Here is a 20627-nt window from a genome sequence, read left to right as displayed (position 1 = left end):
GTCGTTTCTACCACGATCGATTACTACACCATCGTACGCCGCTTGTATAGCCGCTTGCGTATGATCCTTTCCAGGCCCCTTCCGTTCTACAGCAAAACCGGGTAATGTAGTCGCATTAGTGCCCTGTTTGATGACTGCAAATTTCCTCTTGCTGAGCGTGGTATGATCGGAAAGTGGCTAAATCATACCTCTCCAATAGATCAGGTTGTGCTGACGAGGGGCCGTTGTTGAGACCTATATTCGAAGGAATTAGGGCTCCGTGAAACATGAGAAGGCTTCATGATGTATAGGTCGAATATTTCTTCAAGGTAAAGAAAAGAGGGATTATACAGATTGTATTCCTGTCCAGCGATGCGTTTGCGGTTCAATTGATCTATGACCTGAAATGTATCATATTGAAGCTTCGGATCTGCAGTCTACCGCGTGCCCGCCTTGGCTTGACAGCATATGCGAGACATGGTTGCACAGATAAAAGATGCATAAAAATATCGTTGGACCTCAACTCATTGTTGTCCATCAGCTTCCTGAAAATTTACCCAATAATTATGGCGCAAAGATTTTTTTTCGAATCCTTTCAGTGGTCTACCATCGAGGCAAGTGATGATGACGACGAACTTATCAAATTTCACGTACGTTGTTTTGGTGCACATTTCCAAATCCAGTATCGATTACATGATCTATCTCTTTCACCATATCTTTTAAAACAATTTCAAGATTCCCTTACTCTTATGAAAATATGTGAACTTGGAGATAATCTAGATGCCGAAAGGGCCTTAGAGGAGATTCATCGTCTCAGACAACCATTCGAAGAGCTTATGATCAAATTAGCTCCAAATCCACCACCTTCATACGATTATTTATCCGATTATCTTTATTTACCGATTTTGATTCTCGAAGCTATAGCAACAACTCAAAGTAGCACTGCCGTTCAACCAAATTTCAAAGGCGAACTACCACGACAATCAAGAGTGCCTATCGGTCAACATATCTCGATTTGGGGACATTGGTTGAAGTCAGTGAAATCTTTGACTTCACAACAAATTCGACTTTTACCAACTTCATCAAATCTGGAAGAACATCCCTACCTTCGAGGTCCAACCAAAGTTATTGCTGACGATAATACGATATGCTATTATAAAGAGTTTCCTGCATGGTTATCACCTTTATCGACAGTCACTGAGGAAAAACCATGGATACACATACAAATTTCAGCTGCCATTAATGCGAAGAAGCTTCATTCTGATATACATGTCTGTCGCTTGCATAGTGTTATTATTGATGATGATCGCGAAGTATTGCAGCATTGGCCTCGTCCTTCGAAGGAGGATTTGTATAAAAAATGGGGAAGGGATGGTTGTTTTCAGGATTGGACGGATGAGCAATATGCAGATCCGAACTTTGATCTGAAGCGCTTAGTAGGCATGCTGGTCTACTATATTGACAACAAGGGCACACTCGAAGAAATAGCGCCTCAGTCTGACAACGAGCATCAATGTCGTTGGGCTACCGAGCTTGAAAGCATCGTTGGGGAATTGCATTCTGCGGGTTTGGTATGGGGCGATGCCAAGCCAAGTAATTTGTTGATTGATCAAAATGATCAATTATGGCTTATTGACTTGGAGGGTAGCTATACACCAGGCTGGGTTGATGAGAACAATAGGGAGAGTCAGAAAGGGGACTTGCAAGGGGTAGAGAGGATTAAGGAATGGTTGGCTAAATATGATAATAAGTCTACTCATTGTATTGGTTTTGGAAAGAATGAGTAAGCCTTTGTAAGGATAACAGCATTGGAAGTTTACATTTGCAAATGAAGTTCAAGTTTATCTTCACATATAATATTCCCGTGATAATTTATTTTAAGTGGTAAGTTTTGAGCGTCAAACAGATTCCGTATTGGATTGATCCCCCGATCCTTCAAGTAACCTCTCAATTTCATTTCATTTCATTTCATTCCGCCCCGCCTCATTTTGCAGTTAATCCCATTCCAATTCCATCCACTCCATCAGTGCCTAGAACACTAAAACCCCATTAGCTGATATTCGCTAGAATTCAAAGAAAACTTACACAATTTGGTAGAAAAGGATCTCCGTGTAGTTAAACCTCGCACTTGAAACAAGAAGCGTGACCACATGCACAAGTAAGCGTCCCAGTAGAAGTCACGCTGCTGCATGAACAGCACGTCCAATTATATAGTCTGAAAACCTTTGTACTACAAGTCGTTACGTGACAAAAGCCACGCACAAGCTGTGTAGCTATTTTAAGATTGCGACCGGAACATCGCTGCAGCATGCCGTTGATATAGACGGCGGCATCTGTAGCTGTTTGGCATTGTTCGGGTGTGGAAGGGATCCAACATGATCGACGAGCGGGATGTCCGCAAAATAATGTCCTTTTAAAAAGCTGACACATTGTGTATAACCGAGGTGATGAAGATATGAGAAGGATTTCGCAGTTTGAGGATTGTGGAGAGAGGTGTGAGGGTTCCAGGTTTCGGAAGATAAAATGTTTAAAATAAGGGAATGTAATTTCCATACAATATGAATAATCCATTTTAAAAGAAATCTTGATGACTAGGGAAACATCTTACCACGCTAATTGGCGAGTCATAGTTGTATAGTCATAGATTTCAGATAAGACTTCGTAATTGTGGCTCACGGAGCTCAACAATTGTGCTAGGATTCACTAGATAGAGGAAATGAAACTCGGGCAGGATCATATTTGATATATAGAGTAATCAAATTATATGGCCGCTAGAACCACCAACGCTTATCGTTGCCTTCTTCACCAGTTAATATCGCCATCCAACGTTCTCATCTGAATTCACCACGCTGGTATTACTCTATTTAATCTTCCATACTGATAATTCACAGACAAGAGATAGAAAGTACGACTCGATCCTTAAACAGCAATTTCAGAGGCTAGAATGGAGCAGCGCGATGCTGGGCATGGGGAGAGACCCCATGCGAAAAGTGTTACTATATATTACCACCAAATGATCATCTCGCTTAATCTTGTCAGGGGCAACAAAAATAGAAAGATACAGGTAAGAAAAGCTGCCTTTCTTAATTTGTCATTTCAATTAGAGTAAGATATCCTCCGATTAATGATTTTGGTTGTTTTCCTGAATAACTGCTATATGGGATGATAAGTGAAGTTGAAGAAAGTTGTTACTTTTTATATAAAATCTGTAGTTAATTACCGTTCTAACTTATATTACGAACATTAATAAATTGGACTCGATATAGTCATGCGAGAAAGAACGTAAGTTATTGTATAATCTATCTTCATCTGAACGCTTGTATAACCAATCACTTTATGTGACATTCGAGTCTTCTCGAATCTATATACTAGAATGCTACAGTGATGAGAAATTTGAGAGGTGCAGAGATAAATCTGGATTTAAGCTTCTATTGAGCATAATATATGAATCAGTGTGATGAGATCCGAATTTTCTGCCAACTAATTCTAACATTCCATCTAATCCTTTTTATAATACAGGTGAAGCTCTCTTCTTTCTTTCTTCTTTCTTACTAAGACTTACTACTGCACGACTACTCCACAGCTGATCTCGGATAAAATGAAGGGGCTAAAGGATGGAAAGTGCATGAAGCTAGGATCAATATTGATGACAATTGAGGGATGTGATAGAGAAAAATGCTTATGTCCGGAGCCCTCGGCTCCCACTTTATTGTACACGCCTTCAACTCCTTCTCATATTATCTATGCCCCTAGTCATTTCACACACTTTCCCTTTTTGTAAATTGCATATTTATGGTAAATGATACAGGTAGGAGTGCAGTCAAAGTACTGAAATACTGATTGAGACCGATGTCCAGATTTTTGCATCTCCCTGAATACTTCCTCTGATCATCAAAGATAATTTATCTCCCCCCCTCCCAAATTACTAGAGTGACGAAAGGTATGATGTAACTTTCTTTTCTAATATAGTTCTCCGCTCCTCTGCAACCCAACAATCCCTTCGCTCCTCATTTAGGTTTTGATATATTCCATCTAGATCTACATCTCTAATTCTTTAACCCTGATCAGATAAAAACCTGGTTATATGATTTCCCTGTACCAGGTATTTCAAAAATGCATGTTTATCTCGGTTATTTGTTCCCCATTGGCCTCTCGAAGATCAATAAGCTAGTTCGTCGACAAAATTTGTATGCGGCCGTGGACAAATCTCGCAGACTGGAGCTATCTTGCTAGCTATATTGAATTGCTCACACATAATGTTCTGTGCCTTCTTCCCCAAAATTTTTCCAAATGGAATATAGCTAATTGTTCTTCCTCGGATAATTCGGTATTGCATTTTGCTACTACATTAATCGCAGCCTTCTTCACATTATCAGTAACCGAACTCTCAGCAACCGAACCCCCAGCAACCGAACCCCCAGCAACCGAACCCCCAGCAACCGAACCCCCAGCAACCGAACCCCCAGCAACCGAACCCCCAGCCACCGAACCCCCAGCAACCCAATACATGCAAAATCTATCGATTTCGCTCGCTAAAGTTCCCGTACGAATTTTCCAAGAATTTGGATTCCTATCCTTGTAGTGATCGCAGGGAAAAATCTCCATATATCTTGACGCAATATAAGAGTGATTTTAGAGCCAATTACTGGGTATACTGATGTAATAAATTTACTACTACTACTAGTAGTCATTGCCTAGAAAGAGGGGATTCAAAAATAAGGAGCCGAGAATGTACAGTCCGTGCTAATGTTACGATGGTAATAGCTGACTTGTTTTCGTAAGCTTGGGCCATGTGCAAATCGGTTTCGATTCGTTCAATTTACTATGAGATTTCGGTCACCCTAAGAACTTATATGCACGCACTATCAGAGCATATAAACAAGTATGCTGGATCACTCAGGATCATTGGTGATCCAAGGTGATCCAAGGAGCATGAAGATCTATATGTTCAATATGAATTTCTTTATTGTAGAGCTTTGTGCTCAAGATCAATCATTTAGTATACTCTACTATTAGTTACGAATTGCATTATTGTCATTACTTTAAGTCCCTGCTTGACGCCTAGTTATAAACCACCTCGAGAGCCTAGAGCACTTCCACATGATCTAGACGGCAAACTGTCACGATTCACCATTAGGATTGATGGTGTTACGATGGTAGCAAGCTGATTAATTAGGAGAGCTTAGGCCTTGTGCAAACACGATCAGATTTCATCGAATTAGTATGTGATCTTGGTCACCTGAAGATCGTGTATGCACGCACCATCAGAAATCACGTGATAAGGAGCCCTAGGAGCCCTCAAAGCTCCTAGAGCTCCAGGAGCCCTGAGGAGCCAGAAAGCTCCTGGGGCCTCCCTTCTTCGTTCATTATATAGTCAGAGTAGTTTCATAGTTTAGGAGCTTCGTGCTCAACTTAGTTATCAATTAGTTTACCTACATTCTATTTGATCTAGTAACGAATTCACTTTCAAGTGAATACCAGTGATAAAGCCTTAACCTATAACTACCAACCGACGAACCTTAGGCAGCCGCCTGCCTTTAGTACAGTATCGTTACACAAACCTCATAACACTAGACTTATATTTTATATGAAAATAAATTATTAAAAATAAATAATCTTTTTGTTAAAAGGAATAGAAGTTACCGGTACTAATCACGTGTCGTGATTAGTAATACGGTTACCTAAACAGGCTAGATTAGACGAACCATAAGCAGGCATATTGGTCCCCTCAGAGGATACCAAGAGGAGATTAATATGCCTACACACGTAGTAATATAGTCAATATAGAGGCCTCTTCCACCCAATCTTTTAATACTTTTTTTAATTAAATTTCATTTACAGAATAATAAAATAACTTCAAAATATTAATATAAATAAATATAAAATAATTTAAAAATTTTAAATATTGATTATGTTAAAGTGAATGGTTCCTGCGTAGCACGTGCACAGGGCACTAGTCCTATTCGGACTAGATTGAGAAGCTCTCTGTAAGAGAGCTTCGCACTTCCGTAGAACTTAGATGAAGGGTGATTAATACACTAGGCCAATATTATCTCAGTTCTGCCCTATCAACTTCCCACTATTCCCTGTGTAAGGTCATTCCTTTTAACATATAACATGGTTTATCAGCAGTCCGCCCATATCACTAGTCCGCCCACTTTTTGACCATTTAACCACTTCAAATTCTAATTAATCAATCATAACTTATTCAATTGATTCAAACTATTAAGAATCTAATAATCTAGGATCTATTATACTATTTTGACAAGTTCTTGAATTATGATCAGTCTTTCCACACTTACTACAACATCGACTAATAGATGATTCCCTGTTAGAATTTCCCCCATTTTGACGCTCGTCGTATTGAATCTGATTATCAACCTTTTGTTATGATAATATATCTTCAGCTTCTTATCCAGTAAGTACTCCTTCATTACGTAATTGAATTTTTTTTAGCGTATCGATATTTACTTAATGCTTCATTTGCTCTTCGAAGTATACAATTCTTAGCACTCAAAAGTATATTCTTATATATTAATCTCTTTGTACTCTTAGTTAAAGCTTATATAATCTTAAATATAAATATAAGAGAGCTTGATTGATAACGAGCTATTCGAGCTTTTACTAGAGTTGATTATAAGAAAGCCTCAATTGGATTGTAAGGGATTTGAGAGATCTAAGAATTGATAAATTCCAAAAAGGTAAATAGAGAGGTAGAAGTACGAATCCTAATATCTAGTTTTGAGAGTATAGATTGAGAGTCGAATAATATTAGATCTACTCCACGAAAACCAGCTTTCATATTCTAAATAGTAAATGATTGTAAATATACAGCTTTGAAGATTATAAAGAATTCAATCTTGATAATATAATTGATATAAGCTTTGATAAATCCTTCAATTTGACAATTATATAAACGTTTGAGTATGTCAAAACACTCAACATCGAATGATTGAATTAAATGATTTGAATGTGATAATAATCTGAGGCATATAATATCATTTGATTTGCAATATAATTGAAAAGGTATTGATTCGTAGCTTTCGTACCTATCTATTGGGTTTCTTGAGACTAGAAAGAGCATCAGATTGAATTGATTGATTCTCTAGCTAAGCAGTTAAGCTGCGAGTATATATTCAAAAAAAAAAAAATTGAAGGAATAAGGTTAGGTATTCAGCCTTCGGAATTAAAGTGCTTTGAAATCAAAATATTGAAAGCAAACAAACAGTATACCAAAAAGGAAAGAATGAATTAAAAGTTGAGTTTTGTTTGCTCCTTATATACATCATGCAATATATATGCATATGCTGCCAAGATCCTAGGAGGTCAACACTATCCAATACTAGCATTTGATATTTGCTTTTTCTTTGACGAATAATATGTTTATCGAAATGTTTTAATTATTCTAAATCTATTTTATTATTTATTCATATATTAGAAGTAGATTTAAAAGCTCAATCTGTAGGAAAACCGCTTTCGGTATATCAATTAAAAAGATGATATTGTTAAAAGGAGTGACCTCACACAGGGAATAGTGGGAAGCTGATAGGGCAGAACTGAGGTAATATTGGTCTTGTAGGTAAATCTCTCTTCTAAGTTCTACGGAAGTGCGAAGCTCTCTTACAGAGAGCTTCTCAATCTAGTCCGAATAGGACTAGTGCCCTGTGCACGTGCTACGCAGGAACCATTCACTTTAACAGATATTGCTTTTGTATTATTAAGAATAAAGATATAATCTAATCCTCTCTATTACTACATATAATCACTGTAGTCCATTCTCGATTACCTAATTATATTGCCTTACTTCTACTATATCGTTCAATACTAATTACAACCATTCCAAGGTATATTACATTTATCATAAAGTCAATTTCATCGAAGTTATAGAAATCGGAATCGATAATATTATATTTCGCTTATATATTGAATATCAATCGAAACCATTCTCTAATAAGCTTTGGATCTTCGCAAAGAGCTCTTTGGAAATCATAAAGACGATTCAAACGTATCTTTTAACTCTGGGCATCGTTTGATAAAGCGATGAGCCCAGAGCTTTCCAACCTTCTTCGCACCCCGCGATTCGAGGATATAATTCGCTATATCTTCTATATTACTCAATTTAGATATAAATCCTCTCTCATCTATATCGATTATATACTGGATAAGCATCTTTTCTTCTAATTTTGTCAAATTATGATCTTTTGATCGATAGTCAGCTATATTAGTACAACTTTTAATTCTATCCCTCAAAGTAGATCGAGGTATATTATAAAGGTTTGCCACTTTCCGAATTGAGAATTGTGGATTAAGTTTAATAGCTTCAATAGCTAAGATAATTCGTACTTCTTTAGAATGAGTTTCCATAAGTAATTATTGATAAAACGCGTATTGAAGTGGAAGAGTTGGAAATGGCCAAAAAGTGGGCGGACTAGTGATATGGGCGGACTGCTGATAAACCACGTTATGCTTTTGTTCTATTATAATCTTATATCCATTTAACTTTTTATTCCACCCCTCCCCCAACTCAACTCAACATTAAGATTTATCTATTTCTATACCTTACCCTAGTGACCAATCCAATCTAGTCCAAACCAAACCAAGCCAAACCAAACCCCATCTACACAATACAACCATCAAGAACTCCCCCTCATAATTAATAAATAATAAAACATTTTTCCACACACCCCAACTCCCATCCCATCCCACCCCAAAACCCCACCATCTAAACCCCCGAATCAATCTCATCCACAACTGCACGATTAGTATACGCATTCCACTGAGTACAAGTCTGTGCCATCTCCACAGGAATCAACATATTATTTTTAATATCCTCGGGCCTCTCCAGAATATTCGCATAAAGACCTCCACTAACATGCCAAGCAATATGACAATGAAAAGGCCATACGCCCGGATTATCCGTCGTAATTTGCCACACCATATGACCAAATGGTCGTACGAGCTGCACATCTCTTCGTTGCGGATTCGATTGTCGCGTGATGGAGACACCGTCCCAGTTTCCGGGGCCTTCGTGCAGGATTTGCATGTTGTGTCCGTGGAGATGCATGGGGTGGGAGGCGGGGGTGGGATTATTGACGATAACGCGGATGGAGGAGTTGGAGCCGAAGTTTTGGACGTTCCATTCGGTTGGGTAGTTGAATTTTCCTTGGTCGGCGAGGAGGAGGACGGGATTGTTGTAATTTGCGCGGAAAGATGTTCCGCCGAGTTCCCAGAGGAGAGTGCCAGTTTCGTTGACGTAGAAATTTATGTCAAGGTTTTTGGTTGTGGAGGGTGTGCCGGCGGCAAGTGAGTAGTAAGGTTCGGTGATGGTGAGGTCGTCATTTGTGCAGGTTCCTGGATCTGGTGCATTCCATGCTGTGCTTGTGGGTGGTTTGCTTGTGTCGGCTCGATCGTAGTAGATTGCTGCGAGGGCATTGGGTTGCTTGGCTGTAGAACAGATGGTGGAAATACTTGATCTCATCCAGAATGCCGAGTTAGATCTTCCAGCATTGGCGGTGACGAGAACATCAGCTCTTTGACCAACTGCTAAGGTGACAACATTGGTGGTATATGGTTTCTGAATTTGTTAGTACATTTTGTGACTGTGAACCCATTGATTCGAGCTACTCACAATTGGTACAAAATCATTGGCAATAACAACCAACTTATGCCCGTCAATGCTAAATCTTTGTGTACCCTCGGCACCAGCATTGATTAATCTGAGTCTATGTGTCTTTCCTGTGGTAAATCTGAATTGCGAGACGCCAGCATTGTCATAACATTTAGTATTATCTCCAGCAGCCTTAGTGTTGCAGTCGAAAGTCATTTTTCCGTTAATGAGATTGTTATCCGACATTGGCCTAGGATTCCCGTTTCCACCACCTGCCATGACATCTTGAACGATTGAAAAGTATTCCTTATGATAGTAATCTGTCAAAAAAACTGGTCCAAGATCAATATCATATGGTGCGTTACTTGGTCCGTGAATGATCATAGGTCCTACAAGTCCACCTAAATCAATGTTAGTTTGGGAAGGTAGGAACACTGGAATATTTCTCAAGCTTACCAGCATATTGAGCAGAATAATGAGAATGATACCAGGAAGTGCCATAAAGGTCGGCCTTGAATGTATATGTGAAAGAAGCACCGGGGGCAATAGGACATTGTCCAACAGCAGGGACGCCATCCATATATGGAGTTTCTTTTTGTAATAAGCCATGCCAATGAAATGATGTACCTTCTTCAGGTCCTGTAATTTGATTGTGTACCTTGATCATGAAGGTATCCCCCCAATTGGCTTCGATAGCAGGTCCTGGGAATTGCCCATTAACAAGTATAACTTGTTTGGCATATCCATCTGGAGCAATTGTCCCTCTTGTGACGGTGAAGTCGTAATACCGAATGACTCCTGTGGAGGGAGCTGATGTGTAAGGATTATTTCCTCCTGCAGTTAATGAACCCCAGGGAAATCCATTTGGAAGAGGATTATTTGTGAGAAAAGGAGGGAAGGTTGGAGCCTGTAGAGTTCCCCAAAGAGAATTTCTAAACGATGGTTAATAAGTAAACACTTATTGAGTAGTATTTCCTAAAGCATAAGACTGGCACTCACCCATTAGTTACATCCTGAGATAAAGTGTTGATAATTCCAGCGGCGCCGGTAAGGATGCCCGTGAGAAAACCGGATAAAGACATATTTGAGGTGATCGTCTGAATGATATTGGACGAAGACTTGTCTATGGGATGTACATTTTGAAAAGGGATAAGAAGTACTATATATGGAAAAAGCTTGGGAGGCGGTTCATTGTTTACCGGGGATGCCAAGTTGACGGAGCTTTGCTTTAGTATTTGCACAGACCGAAGCCGTCGCGTAGCTTGAAAAAGATCAGGCTTTTCTGACACTTTATTAATGGCTTGAATTCTAATGTAGAATAATCAAATAAAAATTGTTCTTTGACATTAGGAAATGCCTGATTTGAGTCTGGGGTTTGATCCATCCTGACTTCAGAAATATGGTAAATCCTAGATGTATTGCAGGAATAGAATACGGGAAGGCTCTTTTGAGGAATTAGACCACCTAATGGAGCCAAAGACATGATAGTCGATATGCTGTACTCAATGTACTGCCATAATTTCATTGCAAATTCTGTACAACTACAGAGAGAGGAGTACACAGCATTAATGCTGTATCGAGTAGCAAATGGTAAGGTTATCCATTAACGAAAACGCATGGACGGTTAACGGTACCGAGGAACGAGGAACACTAATTAGATGCGATGTAGGGATCATGGATCCCCATACTAATCTCAAATGCAGCCAAAGCTCCTGATGTAGGTAAGTAAGAATACGGAGTATAAAGCAATATAACGACCAGGGGGGGTATCTGGGCTGACAACAAAATTACCTAGAACGAAAAGAAGAAAAAAGATCCCATGTCATGATGTCTCCTTGATCTTAATTAAATTAAAGGCTTGAGGAATATCTAGATCTATCCGACCCGTATCCCATCGAGGAAATCTCGTTTGTGTAAGTGGCCATTTTCGTGCCAACATATGTTCCGTTAACCGGTCGATCATTATTCAAAGAAGAATAGCCAGATATCATGGAAATGTTTCGCAGCAAAATCATGTCCATAATCGGTAGCAGTGTATGCCGGAACGAACATGACTAATTGCGCGACCAATGACTGTGGCAATACCGTTTTCGAGGATGCAGGAACTGACTGGTCTAGTTCGTATAGCGTAGAGAATGCCGCTAAGAATGATTTGATTCAGGGGAATCGGGGTCGATCTATTTTTGAATGTAGCTAGCCGTGGAAGGTCATTGTCAGAAGTTTAACAAGAATACGTGAAGGAGTCAGCGTTGTATTAGTCTGCAAACTTCTCCCTGAAGTATTTGGTGGTAATTGAGCCTAATTAGAATCTTGCAGTACAAGCTCACATTATTGCCACGAGGTAACCACGATTAATGGTACAAGCCTTGAGGTATCATACCACGATAGCAATATAGCCCAATGAGAATCGGTATGAGACATGGCTACTAGAATAAAGGAGTCGTTGATGTATCAATACACAATGTTGTGGTTTGTCGTGCTTTTCGCATGCTACTCGACGTTAAGCTCACGAAAAGATGTTTTTGCAACATCCGCTTTTTCATGCCTAGTAGGTAACAAACCTTATTACCTGGTTCAATTCCATGGACTGATTGTAAGAATGTCCGTGTCATGAATTTTATTGGCATCTGGCCATCATACGTTTTTGGATGGACCAGTTCTAGAATGACAAATCGCAAAGAGATCGAAGTGTTGGTTATTTCGGACGTGCCAAGGCCCTAGCGAAAAAAGTATTTGTGGATGACTACGATACTAATAAGTATTTTCTACCAATACACTTTCTTACTAGTGTGAATTGGGTGCTGAATCACGATTCCATATTGATAACTCAAATACATTTGGAAAATACTTCTTGACGTCACTACTAAACTTTTACCGTTGCGGAGCTACCCGTGACAATGGGTCGTACGGGCATGTTGCTTGCCGCAATGTCGATGTAGCCGAGTAGGTCGAAGAGGAAATACTAAAAGTTGATACTAAAATCTTTGTCTTTGGCTTTTTAAGCGTGAATTAAAGCTAACATATCGATGAACTCCAGCTGAAATCAAATTGTATTGCGAGACTACTAAAACTAAAGACCGGAAGTCATAGTGAGGTTTCACCATCAGAAGCGAAGGACCGAGTACCTTGTTTGGTGCCTCAAAACGAAGCACTTCTCATTAAAATCCTGTGGTTCGTTTACATAGACCATAATATTTGATCTGAACATTGAAACCTGTACTTTTTGATACGTCACGAGAAATGGGATAAAAATCCAGGATTCTCTCATATAGTTACCAAAGTCATAGTTGTTAAAGAGTTCGTGATACAACCTGAACCTCAAAAGAGAAGTTCCAGTTCTCATTAACATGAGAGCCATGCAATTTCATTGACCTGTTCAAGGTGACAGCGTGTTCCTGAAGGCGTATGGATCCTGTAGCGAAAACATATCAATGAAGAATTTCACCAAGCTGTTGCATCTGTTGCATCTGTTGCATAGGGCTTAAGACTGAGGATTCGCCATAAGTACTCGAGTAAGTGTCTTGATCATTAGCAGATGGTGTTGTGAATATGGATTGGTTCCTGCGCACTCATCCAATAGCGGGGAGTTTCCAAATGACGCCAAGGAAGCAAATGTAGACGACACTCGCGTGGTTGTTTATTGCAGATAATCGAGATAGCGATATAAAACACGAATATTATCTAACAACCTCACGATGGTCGTCAACAAACACCCGGAGTCGTTGCAACAACCCATGAATCGAGATCGCATGACACCTAAATTCATGATAAAGTAGTATATTCGAGTATTGTAGAATCGATCCCATAAGGAGGCCTAAAAAAGAGCCATTCGGGAAAATTTTGTTGATACATATTGACCCCTTTCAACTCCACCCATATGCAGAGAATGAGCAGCGAGACACCAAAATCCCACATTCCACATGCATCTACCAATTGCGTATAAACATATTCCATGAAACTACAAAGCATTCGCCGGTTTCCATCTGCTGCCAAGGTAGACGTGCTTCCCTCCACCCCATAATAGCGCATGCTCGACTATGACGTTGGCGAAGGACGGTAAGGGCGATTCATGATGAGGGGACGTCGGTTCGCACGACCAAATGCTGCTAATGTTTCTGTAGATGCAATACTGTCGGAACGAATGGTACTTCCAATTGCCATGAAGAATCTGGAAGTAACTTGTTAGCACGTAGATGTTGATTCGGAAAAAGGAATGAGAATAATGATTACCCAAAAGTAGATCCTGAAGTAAGCATATATGTGCGTAGAGTCCTCCAAACTCCATTTGGACCAGGACCAAATTTAATGATGGTGAGTGTGCCTTTAATCTTGTCAAAATGGAAGTTCATGAGGCCTGGAGCAGCTTCAACATACCATACATAAACCCCAATATAGCACCGACAGCTGTTGTTAAATATGGTCAGTAACTTGTATCTATGAACGAGATCATTGCCGCATACTGCCGCCCATCATAGCTCCCATCTGGACTGTAAAACACGATCAGTACAAGTCCAAAGTAGAGGGGTAAAGTGATCGATAGTCATACGTTTGTTCCAGATGGTCTGGCCACCGGGATGGCCTTGAGGTTGTGGTACTGGAGGCATATTTGAGTAGGTAGGTAGGTATTGAAGAAGAGGATTATTACTACTGGGTAGGTAGATTCAATCAATTGTCTGAGTGCCTCGAACTTGTGGGGTTATTAGGTCAAATCTTGAGCTCTGAACTTCAAACTTTCAATGTCCAGTCATGCATGATAAATAAATCTATCATGGTCAACGGCATTTCCCGAACCCATGCACGGACCAGCTCGAAACAATCTACCACACACCCCCACGTTCCCATCTTTCAAGTCTCTTCCAACTTCTTCAGGGTGAAAAGGTGAAAAGCCATTGAAACATCACGTGATTATTATCAAAAATCTAATCATTGATGATTCTATACTCAATCGTTTCGAGTGAATGGCTCACATAGAAATGAATCTACGTTCTTTGCGATAAGCCTTGGAATATCTGCTTCCTTCTTACGACATCCAAACCTTTTCCTTTCTCTTCTTCTCACATCGAGACTTTTTATCTGCAAGAGAGCGCGTGCGCCAGTGCTCTTATCCCCGATCTCGAACGCTGGTTGGCTAAACATATACCTCGCGTGTCTCAACCCAAATGTCCAAACTTTCCAGCTTGGCAACATCAAATTCAAAAAGGTTTCTTTCTCTATCACCAGCAATTGTCCTACAGTACCTGCATTACATAGATGTAAGTCTTTCTACTCTTTTCCTTTGGCCCAGGGTCCACTTAGTAGTGTTGTTGATGCGTTCTCGCTTCTTTCGCACTGCCCTTCCACGGTATTGTCGCTGGTCGTCATGGCGCCAATTCTTCTTGGGCAACTACTGACGATTATGACAAATCCAGTGCGATACAATATCTCTTCTATCCAGTCCATTAGATAGAACGTTGCAGATACTTACCAATTCACACTTTAGACCAGAGGGTCATTGGAGCGGGGATCTTGGTCGCAGTTGAAGTTGAATGGGGGGAGGAAAGTAACAACATACAACATTCCAGCGATCTTATTCAATCAACATCATCAGAACACACCTATTTGCTGTCAGAATAGGGTCAATAGTTAACTTGACCGATGACGGCAGTCGCAAATTTACCCAGTTTCCCGCAGATCAACAGGTCGGCATGGGGATCTAGTGTTAACCAAGGAGGAATGAATGCTATGAATGGCGACGAAGTGAGCAGAATGTTCATGCCACGGAAAAGCGCCCAGCGCGCCAACTCATCCTCGTCGATAACTTCATTATCTTCAAACTCGTCCACTTCATCCAACTCAACGGTATCGCAACAAACACCACAGACTAATGGTGTACCTATGTCTTCGTCAAGCGAATCAAACAATTGGGGTACGGCAGCAGCACGAAAGAAAGTTCCGAGGGTGCAGTCGTCGTGGAATAACAAATCAGATACGATAACTGGTTCCAATACGACACGACCTTCATCGACATTGACAAATGGAAACTCTGGTTCCTCCATGACTCCATTACATCAGCCGGCTCCCATGGTACCATCACAGCACATTATACCAAACGGATCACAACAGATGAGACCCCAAGGCCAACCCTCAGAAGGGGAGCCAATGCTCTACTTATTATCTATGAACGGCACTTTTGACCACAAGAGAATATCAGTACCATTCTATCCGGACAGCTTAAGAATTGGACGTCAGACAAATGCTAAAACTGTACCATCACCCGCGAATGGCTTTTTTGATTCAAAAGTACTATCGAGGCAGCATGCAGAGATTTGGGCAGATCGAAGTGGGAAAATATGGATTCGAGATGTTAAGTCTTCCAACGGTACCTTTGTCAACGGAGCGCGCTTATCGGCCGAAAACAAGGACTCTGATCCACATGAGTTGCAGTCGCAAGATCATCTTGAGCTTGGTATAGACATTGTGAGCGAGGACCAGAAGACTGTTGTACATCACAAAGTCGCTGCGAAGGTCGAACATGCAGGTTTTGCCGGCTCAACTAATAATGTTTTAGACATGAGCTTTGGCGATTTAAATCCCGCCAATGGATCAATGATGTTACCGTCTCAAGGACCAATGATGAGAGGGAGAACTAGTAGTCAAAGTTCAATGGGTAGTAATGGCCGCATGGGGCCACCAGGTAGTGTAGCTGCGAGCCAAATGAGTGTCATGGGTCAGCAACGCCCGATGAATTTCTGGTTAACACCCGTTACGACAGAGCAGATAGTAAAGAGGCTTTCTGTAAGTTCACATGGTTGCATGGATTGATTTTGTATAGCTAACATATAGTCCAGCACGAAATGCGGACGGCTCGATTACAAAACTCTGATCTAGGGCGAGCAGACAATTTCTTTAGTGGCCTGTTATCGAAGGAGAATGTGAAAGAAATTGATGGCGCGCCAAACGTAGAACTACCAAAACCTGCGGTAGCAAATGGTTCTGCATTACCCTTCAGGGCTGAAGGCAAACCTCGATTCTCTGACCCTCCTGCACCCCCGCCTCAACAACCTCTTCCTGAAAAGCCGGATGTTGCTCGTTCCCATATTTTTGACCCCGCGTCACCTACTGCTTCTTTGAGGAGGGCAAATATCGAAAAAAATAGGTCCTTGGCGAATGGCTCTCCGGTCAGAGAAGTAAGTAGTCAAATAATTACTTTGGTGGAGGCATTGGCATCAGCCAAGAAAGAAATTGACTCGCAGAGTGCTCGGATGCGTGATTTAGAGGATATGCTTCAGAAGGAACGGCAAGCACGAGAAACAGCGGAAGAAATGGCTAAAAGACTAGAGCTCCAGACCCCAGAGGGTAATATGAATGGGAGAGCTAAACCCGGGATGGATGGATCAATTATTGAAGATGCTTTTGATCCACCCTCGGAAGACGGGTTGTCACAAGACAAAGCCGTCAATGCACATGTCGATGCTAATGGTATCGCCGACTCATCTCGTCGGTTAGAGCAACGTCTTGAAACTATGCTTTCTGATATGCAGGAGCTGCGATCACAAATGGAGTCATACAAAAAGAGAGCAGAGACGGCCGAGGCAGAGTGTGATACCAACCGAAGGAGTTTAGCAGAAATGATTGAGAAAATTCGCTTGAATGAACGACTCGGACAATTAGATTCTTCCGATCGATCCAAATCTCCATCGAAGCAACACTCGGACAATCACCTCAATGGAGCTGTGAATAGTGGTGATTTGGCACTTCATCCTATGAAGCGGCCGAATGGTATAAAACATAGCTCATCCGAAAAAGATGAACTTCATGCGTCGCTCAAACATGTGATCGCCTCCTCAGCTAATACTGGCCACGATCCTTTATTATACCACTCGACACCTTATGTCTCAATGCTTGGTGTCGTCGTGATTGGTATGGGATTGATGGCATATCTCAATGGTTGGCAACCACCAAAAGTTAATCATTAGAACACACAATCTTTTAACACACATTTCCTTTTGTTTGAATCAAGCGCAGATACCATTTCACGCGGCACACATCTGGTCATCGAGACCAAAATTCTATATTCAGTCTCTTTTGTCATCTTTCACGGGGTTCGGAAGTTGTTTAACTTTGCATGTAGGCGTTGTGGGGTCGCAGGATTGTGGGTATCGAGGCATTGGGGAAAGCGGGCATGGGCAAGCGGACGGGGCACAACAATACCAAGATTATGGTTCGTTTGATTGTTTGAGGGGGAATGGATGGGTTTATCCGCATACATATACCAAAACGGGTTCGGGAATGGTATGGATGGATTAAATGGTTATTTATCATTTTGGTGGAATAGTTACTTACAGTTGTTGACCATAGCATAACATGGACCCGTTACCAGCACCTTTTTTTTATTTCTGATAATATGCGTTCAAAATGGTCATTTATGGCCTAGTCATCGCAGTCGTTTTTTTTAATTTGCTTAGCTTTCTCTTAGGGTGTATTTTACATGCATGAAGATGATTCGTTAGCATGCTCAAAAAGCACATTAGGTGGATATAGGGTTAGGGTTATGGTTGCATTACTCTGGACTGTATTTTAGTTATTGATAAGCCATTCATCGAAAACTCCTTGACCAATCAATCCCTATTGATTTGATAATAGAAAACTCTTTTCAATTCAAAGGATTATTATAAGTCGACAAAAGCTTTTAGGAGATTTGCATTTGTTGTGCTCAAAATCGAGCAGATTTCCTTTGCAGGAGTCATTCATTGGCTTTATCGCATTCTTCACTTTCGTGTAGACTTTGGATTGCCAAAAGTTAGGGTAGGGGATCGTCAATTGGTAATTAGATCTACTTAGATCTCCTCGTTGATGTAGTGGTTGGCAGGTCAATGGGACAAGAAAAGGCTTCTTTTTTTCATGGCTGTTATTTCCTCTGAAGGCTGGTTGGAGGTTTGAGGGATTAGAGGAGAATGAATGGCTAGGGCGAATGGCTGGATAGGAGAGATATTTGAGTTTGTGTTAAGTTATTTCTTCTTTGAATTTGGTGCTGTTTTCTTTGCATTCTGATATTATGTATTCGAGTATATTGCCTGGAGTTAGCATAACTATCATGAAGATTTTGATTTCTCATCTACTTCTTGATTGGTTCGTTCCATTTCTCTTTAGAGCGGAATCAAACTTTTCTGAGTCAATCTCTTTCGCTAGATGCTATATCCGATTGATGGGGAAGTGTGTAGCACGAGCACCCATTTCAACATGTTGACAATCAGTCATTACAAGGCAGGAACCATAGATCACCCGCACTACCTACCACAAAGAGTAAACTTGCAATTAGTAAAACCCACACACATTCATCTTCATAATCCTCACAAAGTATAGCCCTCTTTTTTTTTTACCAACGTTGTTCCTTACCTCATTGATTTTACATATCAGGATTATCAGACACAAACTTCTATACTTCTATACTTGAATGAAAGAAACCCCAGCCCGTATATACACGCGTTCGATAAACCCTTATTATACATTGGCACAAAATAGACACATGGATAGCGCAAGGGCCCTTTCAAAGATGCCAAGTCCTTCTGACTCACATTATGAAGGAACAAGAGGTACATCTGAAGTATCTCTCCATTCTAATGCTCCAAGGCTAGGAATTTTCAATGCGCCAATCCCGCCATTTCAGTCGCAGCAAAGTTTGGAAAGCCCGCTGAAGGAAACAAGACCCTCAGATCTCCAGAATGAACGCACTGGAGAAAATTCCACACCTTCTGGTGTTAATTCTTTGGGCGAAAGGTATGGCACTGTGCCGACTCCGGGGAGCTATTATAGACAATACTTGAAATTTGTGGAAAAGCAGTCGAAAATTGGGGACTTTTCCGAAGCCAAGCACAAGGAAGAGAGAGAAACCGCTGCAACCCCTGCCACTTCTAATTCGTCGGTTGAATCAAGCTCTTTTCAATTTCAATGTGATGGAATGAAAGATCTTCCTGAGGGTCGTATCTATTCAAGTTCTTCTTCGGGCCAATCGAGTAGTGACGAGGTATGCACCATGTTTTTGTTATCCACATAACGGCCGGTAACGTTTTATAGGAACTAGAGGCTAAAACATTGCGAAATAAACATCGTATGACCTTTCTCATCGGTTGTCGAAAAATCAAAGACGATTGCAAAGCTGGGAATTTTCCGGTGAATGTTGTCAACAGAGCAAAGTACCTATGGGAAATTCTCTTCGAAGCCAAGGACTATTGCCTCTGCTTTGATGGAATAATGGGTAAATTGCAAGCCTTGCTTGTTGCTCTGTGCATCTATACTGCATGCCAGCAGTGCAACTTTTCTCGAACCTTCACTGCAATTCGTATTCTCACAAATACTTTGTCATCAGAATACGAAGAGTCAATCGATAAATCTCTTGAGATTCTTCGGGAGTTCAGGATTGAGACGCAATGCTCCTGCTTGAGAACTTTTAGTATGTTCTCGTGTGGGATTGTACAGTGATACCTGCTGATACCTTTAGGGACGTAGCCCCAGAATTGCTGTCAGGTCTGCATAAGCTACATAAGGAAAGTATGTCAAGTGGCACATTGGAACCATTGAAGTCATGTATGAGATGTTCGGAGGCATATCCCATGAGCTGTGCGACTAAGTCCAATGCGCTTATTGACACTCCTAAGCCAGGTGATTTGGTTTGTCGACGATGCGTCCCCTGCACTATCCACCCTCACGTGGAGCAAAACCCTTTGAACTTGGCAGATAAGGCCTTGAGACTCGCTTTCAGCAGTGCTGTTTCCAAGGATAGAAAAAGGATTGAAAAGGAATCAAGCGCTGATTCATCAGGTGACGAGATGAGCGGAACCTCCCGACAAGGACAACCAGAAGCCAATATTACAGGCAACAGGAAGTACCGCAAAGTCGCAAAAGAATTAAATGACGTTCACGATGCATACGTTGCCGCTCTCGAAGACAATTCCTCTGAAACTACAATGCCAGATTCGCCGGCTCAAAATCAACAAATAGAAACCGAGACATCCTTATTTCCTATAGATATTGCTAAGAAACGGAAGATGTGAAATTCTCCTGA

At 40.9% G+C, this 20627-nt stretch overlaps 9 protein-coding genes across 9 annotated transcripts; 5 read left to right on the top strand and 4 right to left on the bottom strand.

Moving 5' to 3' along the window:
• Positions 1 to 545: 545 nt before the first annotated feature.
• On the top strand, positions 546 to 1766 carry SS1G_04199 (hypothetical protein; the record flags this gene model as incomplete). Its single annotated transcript, XM_001594342.1, has 2 exons — positions 546 to 1012; positions 1268 to 1766. The coding sequence occupies 2 exons, from the start codon at positions 546 to 548 to the stop codon at positions 1764 to 1766; spliced, it is 966 nt and encodes a 321-aa protein (XP_001594392.1).
• A 1157-nt stretch (positions 1767 to 2923) lies between these two features.
• Positions 2924 to 3414, top strand: SS1G_04198 (predicted protein; the record flags this gene model as incomplete). The annotated part of the gene is made up of 3 exons (XM_001594341.1): positions 2924 to 3043; positions 3246 to 3261; positions 3362 to 3414. 3 exons carry the CDS (start codon positions 2924 to 2926, stop codon positions 3412 to 3414), a joined length of 189 nt encoding a protein of 62 aa, XP_001594391.1.
• Positions 3415 to 4212: 798 nt separating this feature from the next.
• Positions 4213 to 4488, bottom strand: SS1G_04197 (predicted protein; the record flags this gene model as incomplete). Its single annotated transcript, XM_001594340.1, has 1 exon — positions 4213 to 4488. One exon carries the CDS (start codon positions 4486 to 4488, stop codon positions 4213 to 4215), a length of 276 nt encoding a protein of 91 aa, XP_001594390.1.
• A 4213-nt stretch (positions 4489 to 8701) lies between these two features.
• SS1G_04196 (hypothetical protein) lies at positions 8702 to 10668 on the bottom strand (the record flags this gene model as incomplete). The annotated part of the gene is made up of 4 exons (XM_001594339.1): positions 8702 to 9553; positions 9608 to 9987; positions 10043 to 10518; positions 10586 to 10668. 4 exons carry the CDS (start codon positions 10666 to 10668, stop codon positions 8702 to 8704), a joined length of 1791 nt encoding a protein of 596 aa, XP_001594389.1.
• Positions 10669 to 11091: 423 nt separating this feature from the next.
• Positions 11092 to 11783, top strand: SS1G_04195 (predicted protein; the record flags this gene model as incomplete). The annotated part of the gene is made up of 4 exons (XM_001594338.1): positions 11092 to 11176; positions 11290 to 11311; positions 11443 to 11499; positions 11714 to 11783. 4 exons carry the CDS (start codon positions 11092 to 11094, stop codon positions 11781 to 11783), a joined length of 234 nt encoding a protein of 77 aa, XP_001594388.1.
• A 1761-nt stretch (positions 11784 to 13544) lies between these two features.
• On the bottom strand, positions 13545 to 14190 carry SS1G_04194 (predicted protein; the record flags this gene model as incomplete). The annotated part of the gene is made up of 3 exons (XM_001594337.1): positions 13545 to 13621; positions 13961 to 13990; positions 14133 to 14190. The coding sequence occupies 3 exons, from the start codon at positions 14188 to 14190 to the stop codon at positions 13545 to 13547; spliced, it is 165 nt and encodes a 54-aa protein (XP_001594387.1).
• A 337-nt stretch (positions 14191 to 14527) lies between these two features.
• On the bottom strand, positions 14528 to 15621 carry SS1G_04193 (hypothetical protein; the record flags this gene model as incomplete). Its single annotated transcript, XM_001594336.1, has 3 exons — positions 14528 to 14823; positions 14974 to 15012; positions 15243 to 15621. 3 exons carry the CDS (start codon positions 15619 to 15621, stop codon positions 14528 to 14530), a joined length of 714 nt encoding a protein of 237 aa, XP_001594386.1.
• A 260-nt stretch (positions 15622 to 15881) lies between these two features.
• SS1G_04192 (hypothetical protein) lies at positions 15882 to 17541 on the top strand (the record flags this gene model as incomplete). Its single annotated transcript, XM_001594335.1, has 3 exons — positions 15882 to 15944; positions 16010 to 16292; positions 16409 to 17541. 3 exons carry the CDS (start codon positions 15882 to 15884, stop codon positions 17539 to 17541), a joined length of 1479 nt encoding a protein of 492 aa, XP_001594385.1.
• A 1577-nt stretch (positions 17542 to 19118) lies between these two features.
• Positions 19119 to 20616, top strand: SS1G_04191 (predicted protein; the record flags this gene model as incomplete). Its single annotated transcript, XM_001594334.1, has 3 exons — positions 19119 to 19589; positions 19640 to 20015; positions 20072 to 20616. 3 exons carry the CDS (start codon positions 19119 to 19121, stop codon positions 20614 to 20616), a joined length of 1392 nt encoding a protein of 463 aa, XP_001594384.1.
• Positions 20617 to 20627: the final 11 nt, after the last annotated feature.

Source organism: Sclerotinia sclerotiorum, genomic scaffold, assembly GCF_000146945.2.
Source record: "Sclerotinia sclerotiorum 1980 UF-70 scaffold_5 genomic scaffold, whole genome shotgun sequence".
NCBI lineage: Eukaryota > Fungi > Ascomycota > Leotiomycetes > Helotiales > Sclerotiniaceae > Sclerotinia > Sclerotinia sclerotiorum.
Note: the sequence above shows the minus strand (reverse complement) of the source record. Positions and strands in the feature narration are given on the sequence as shown.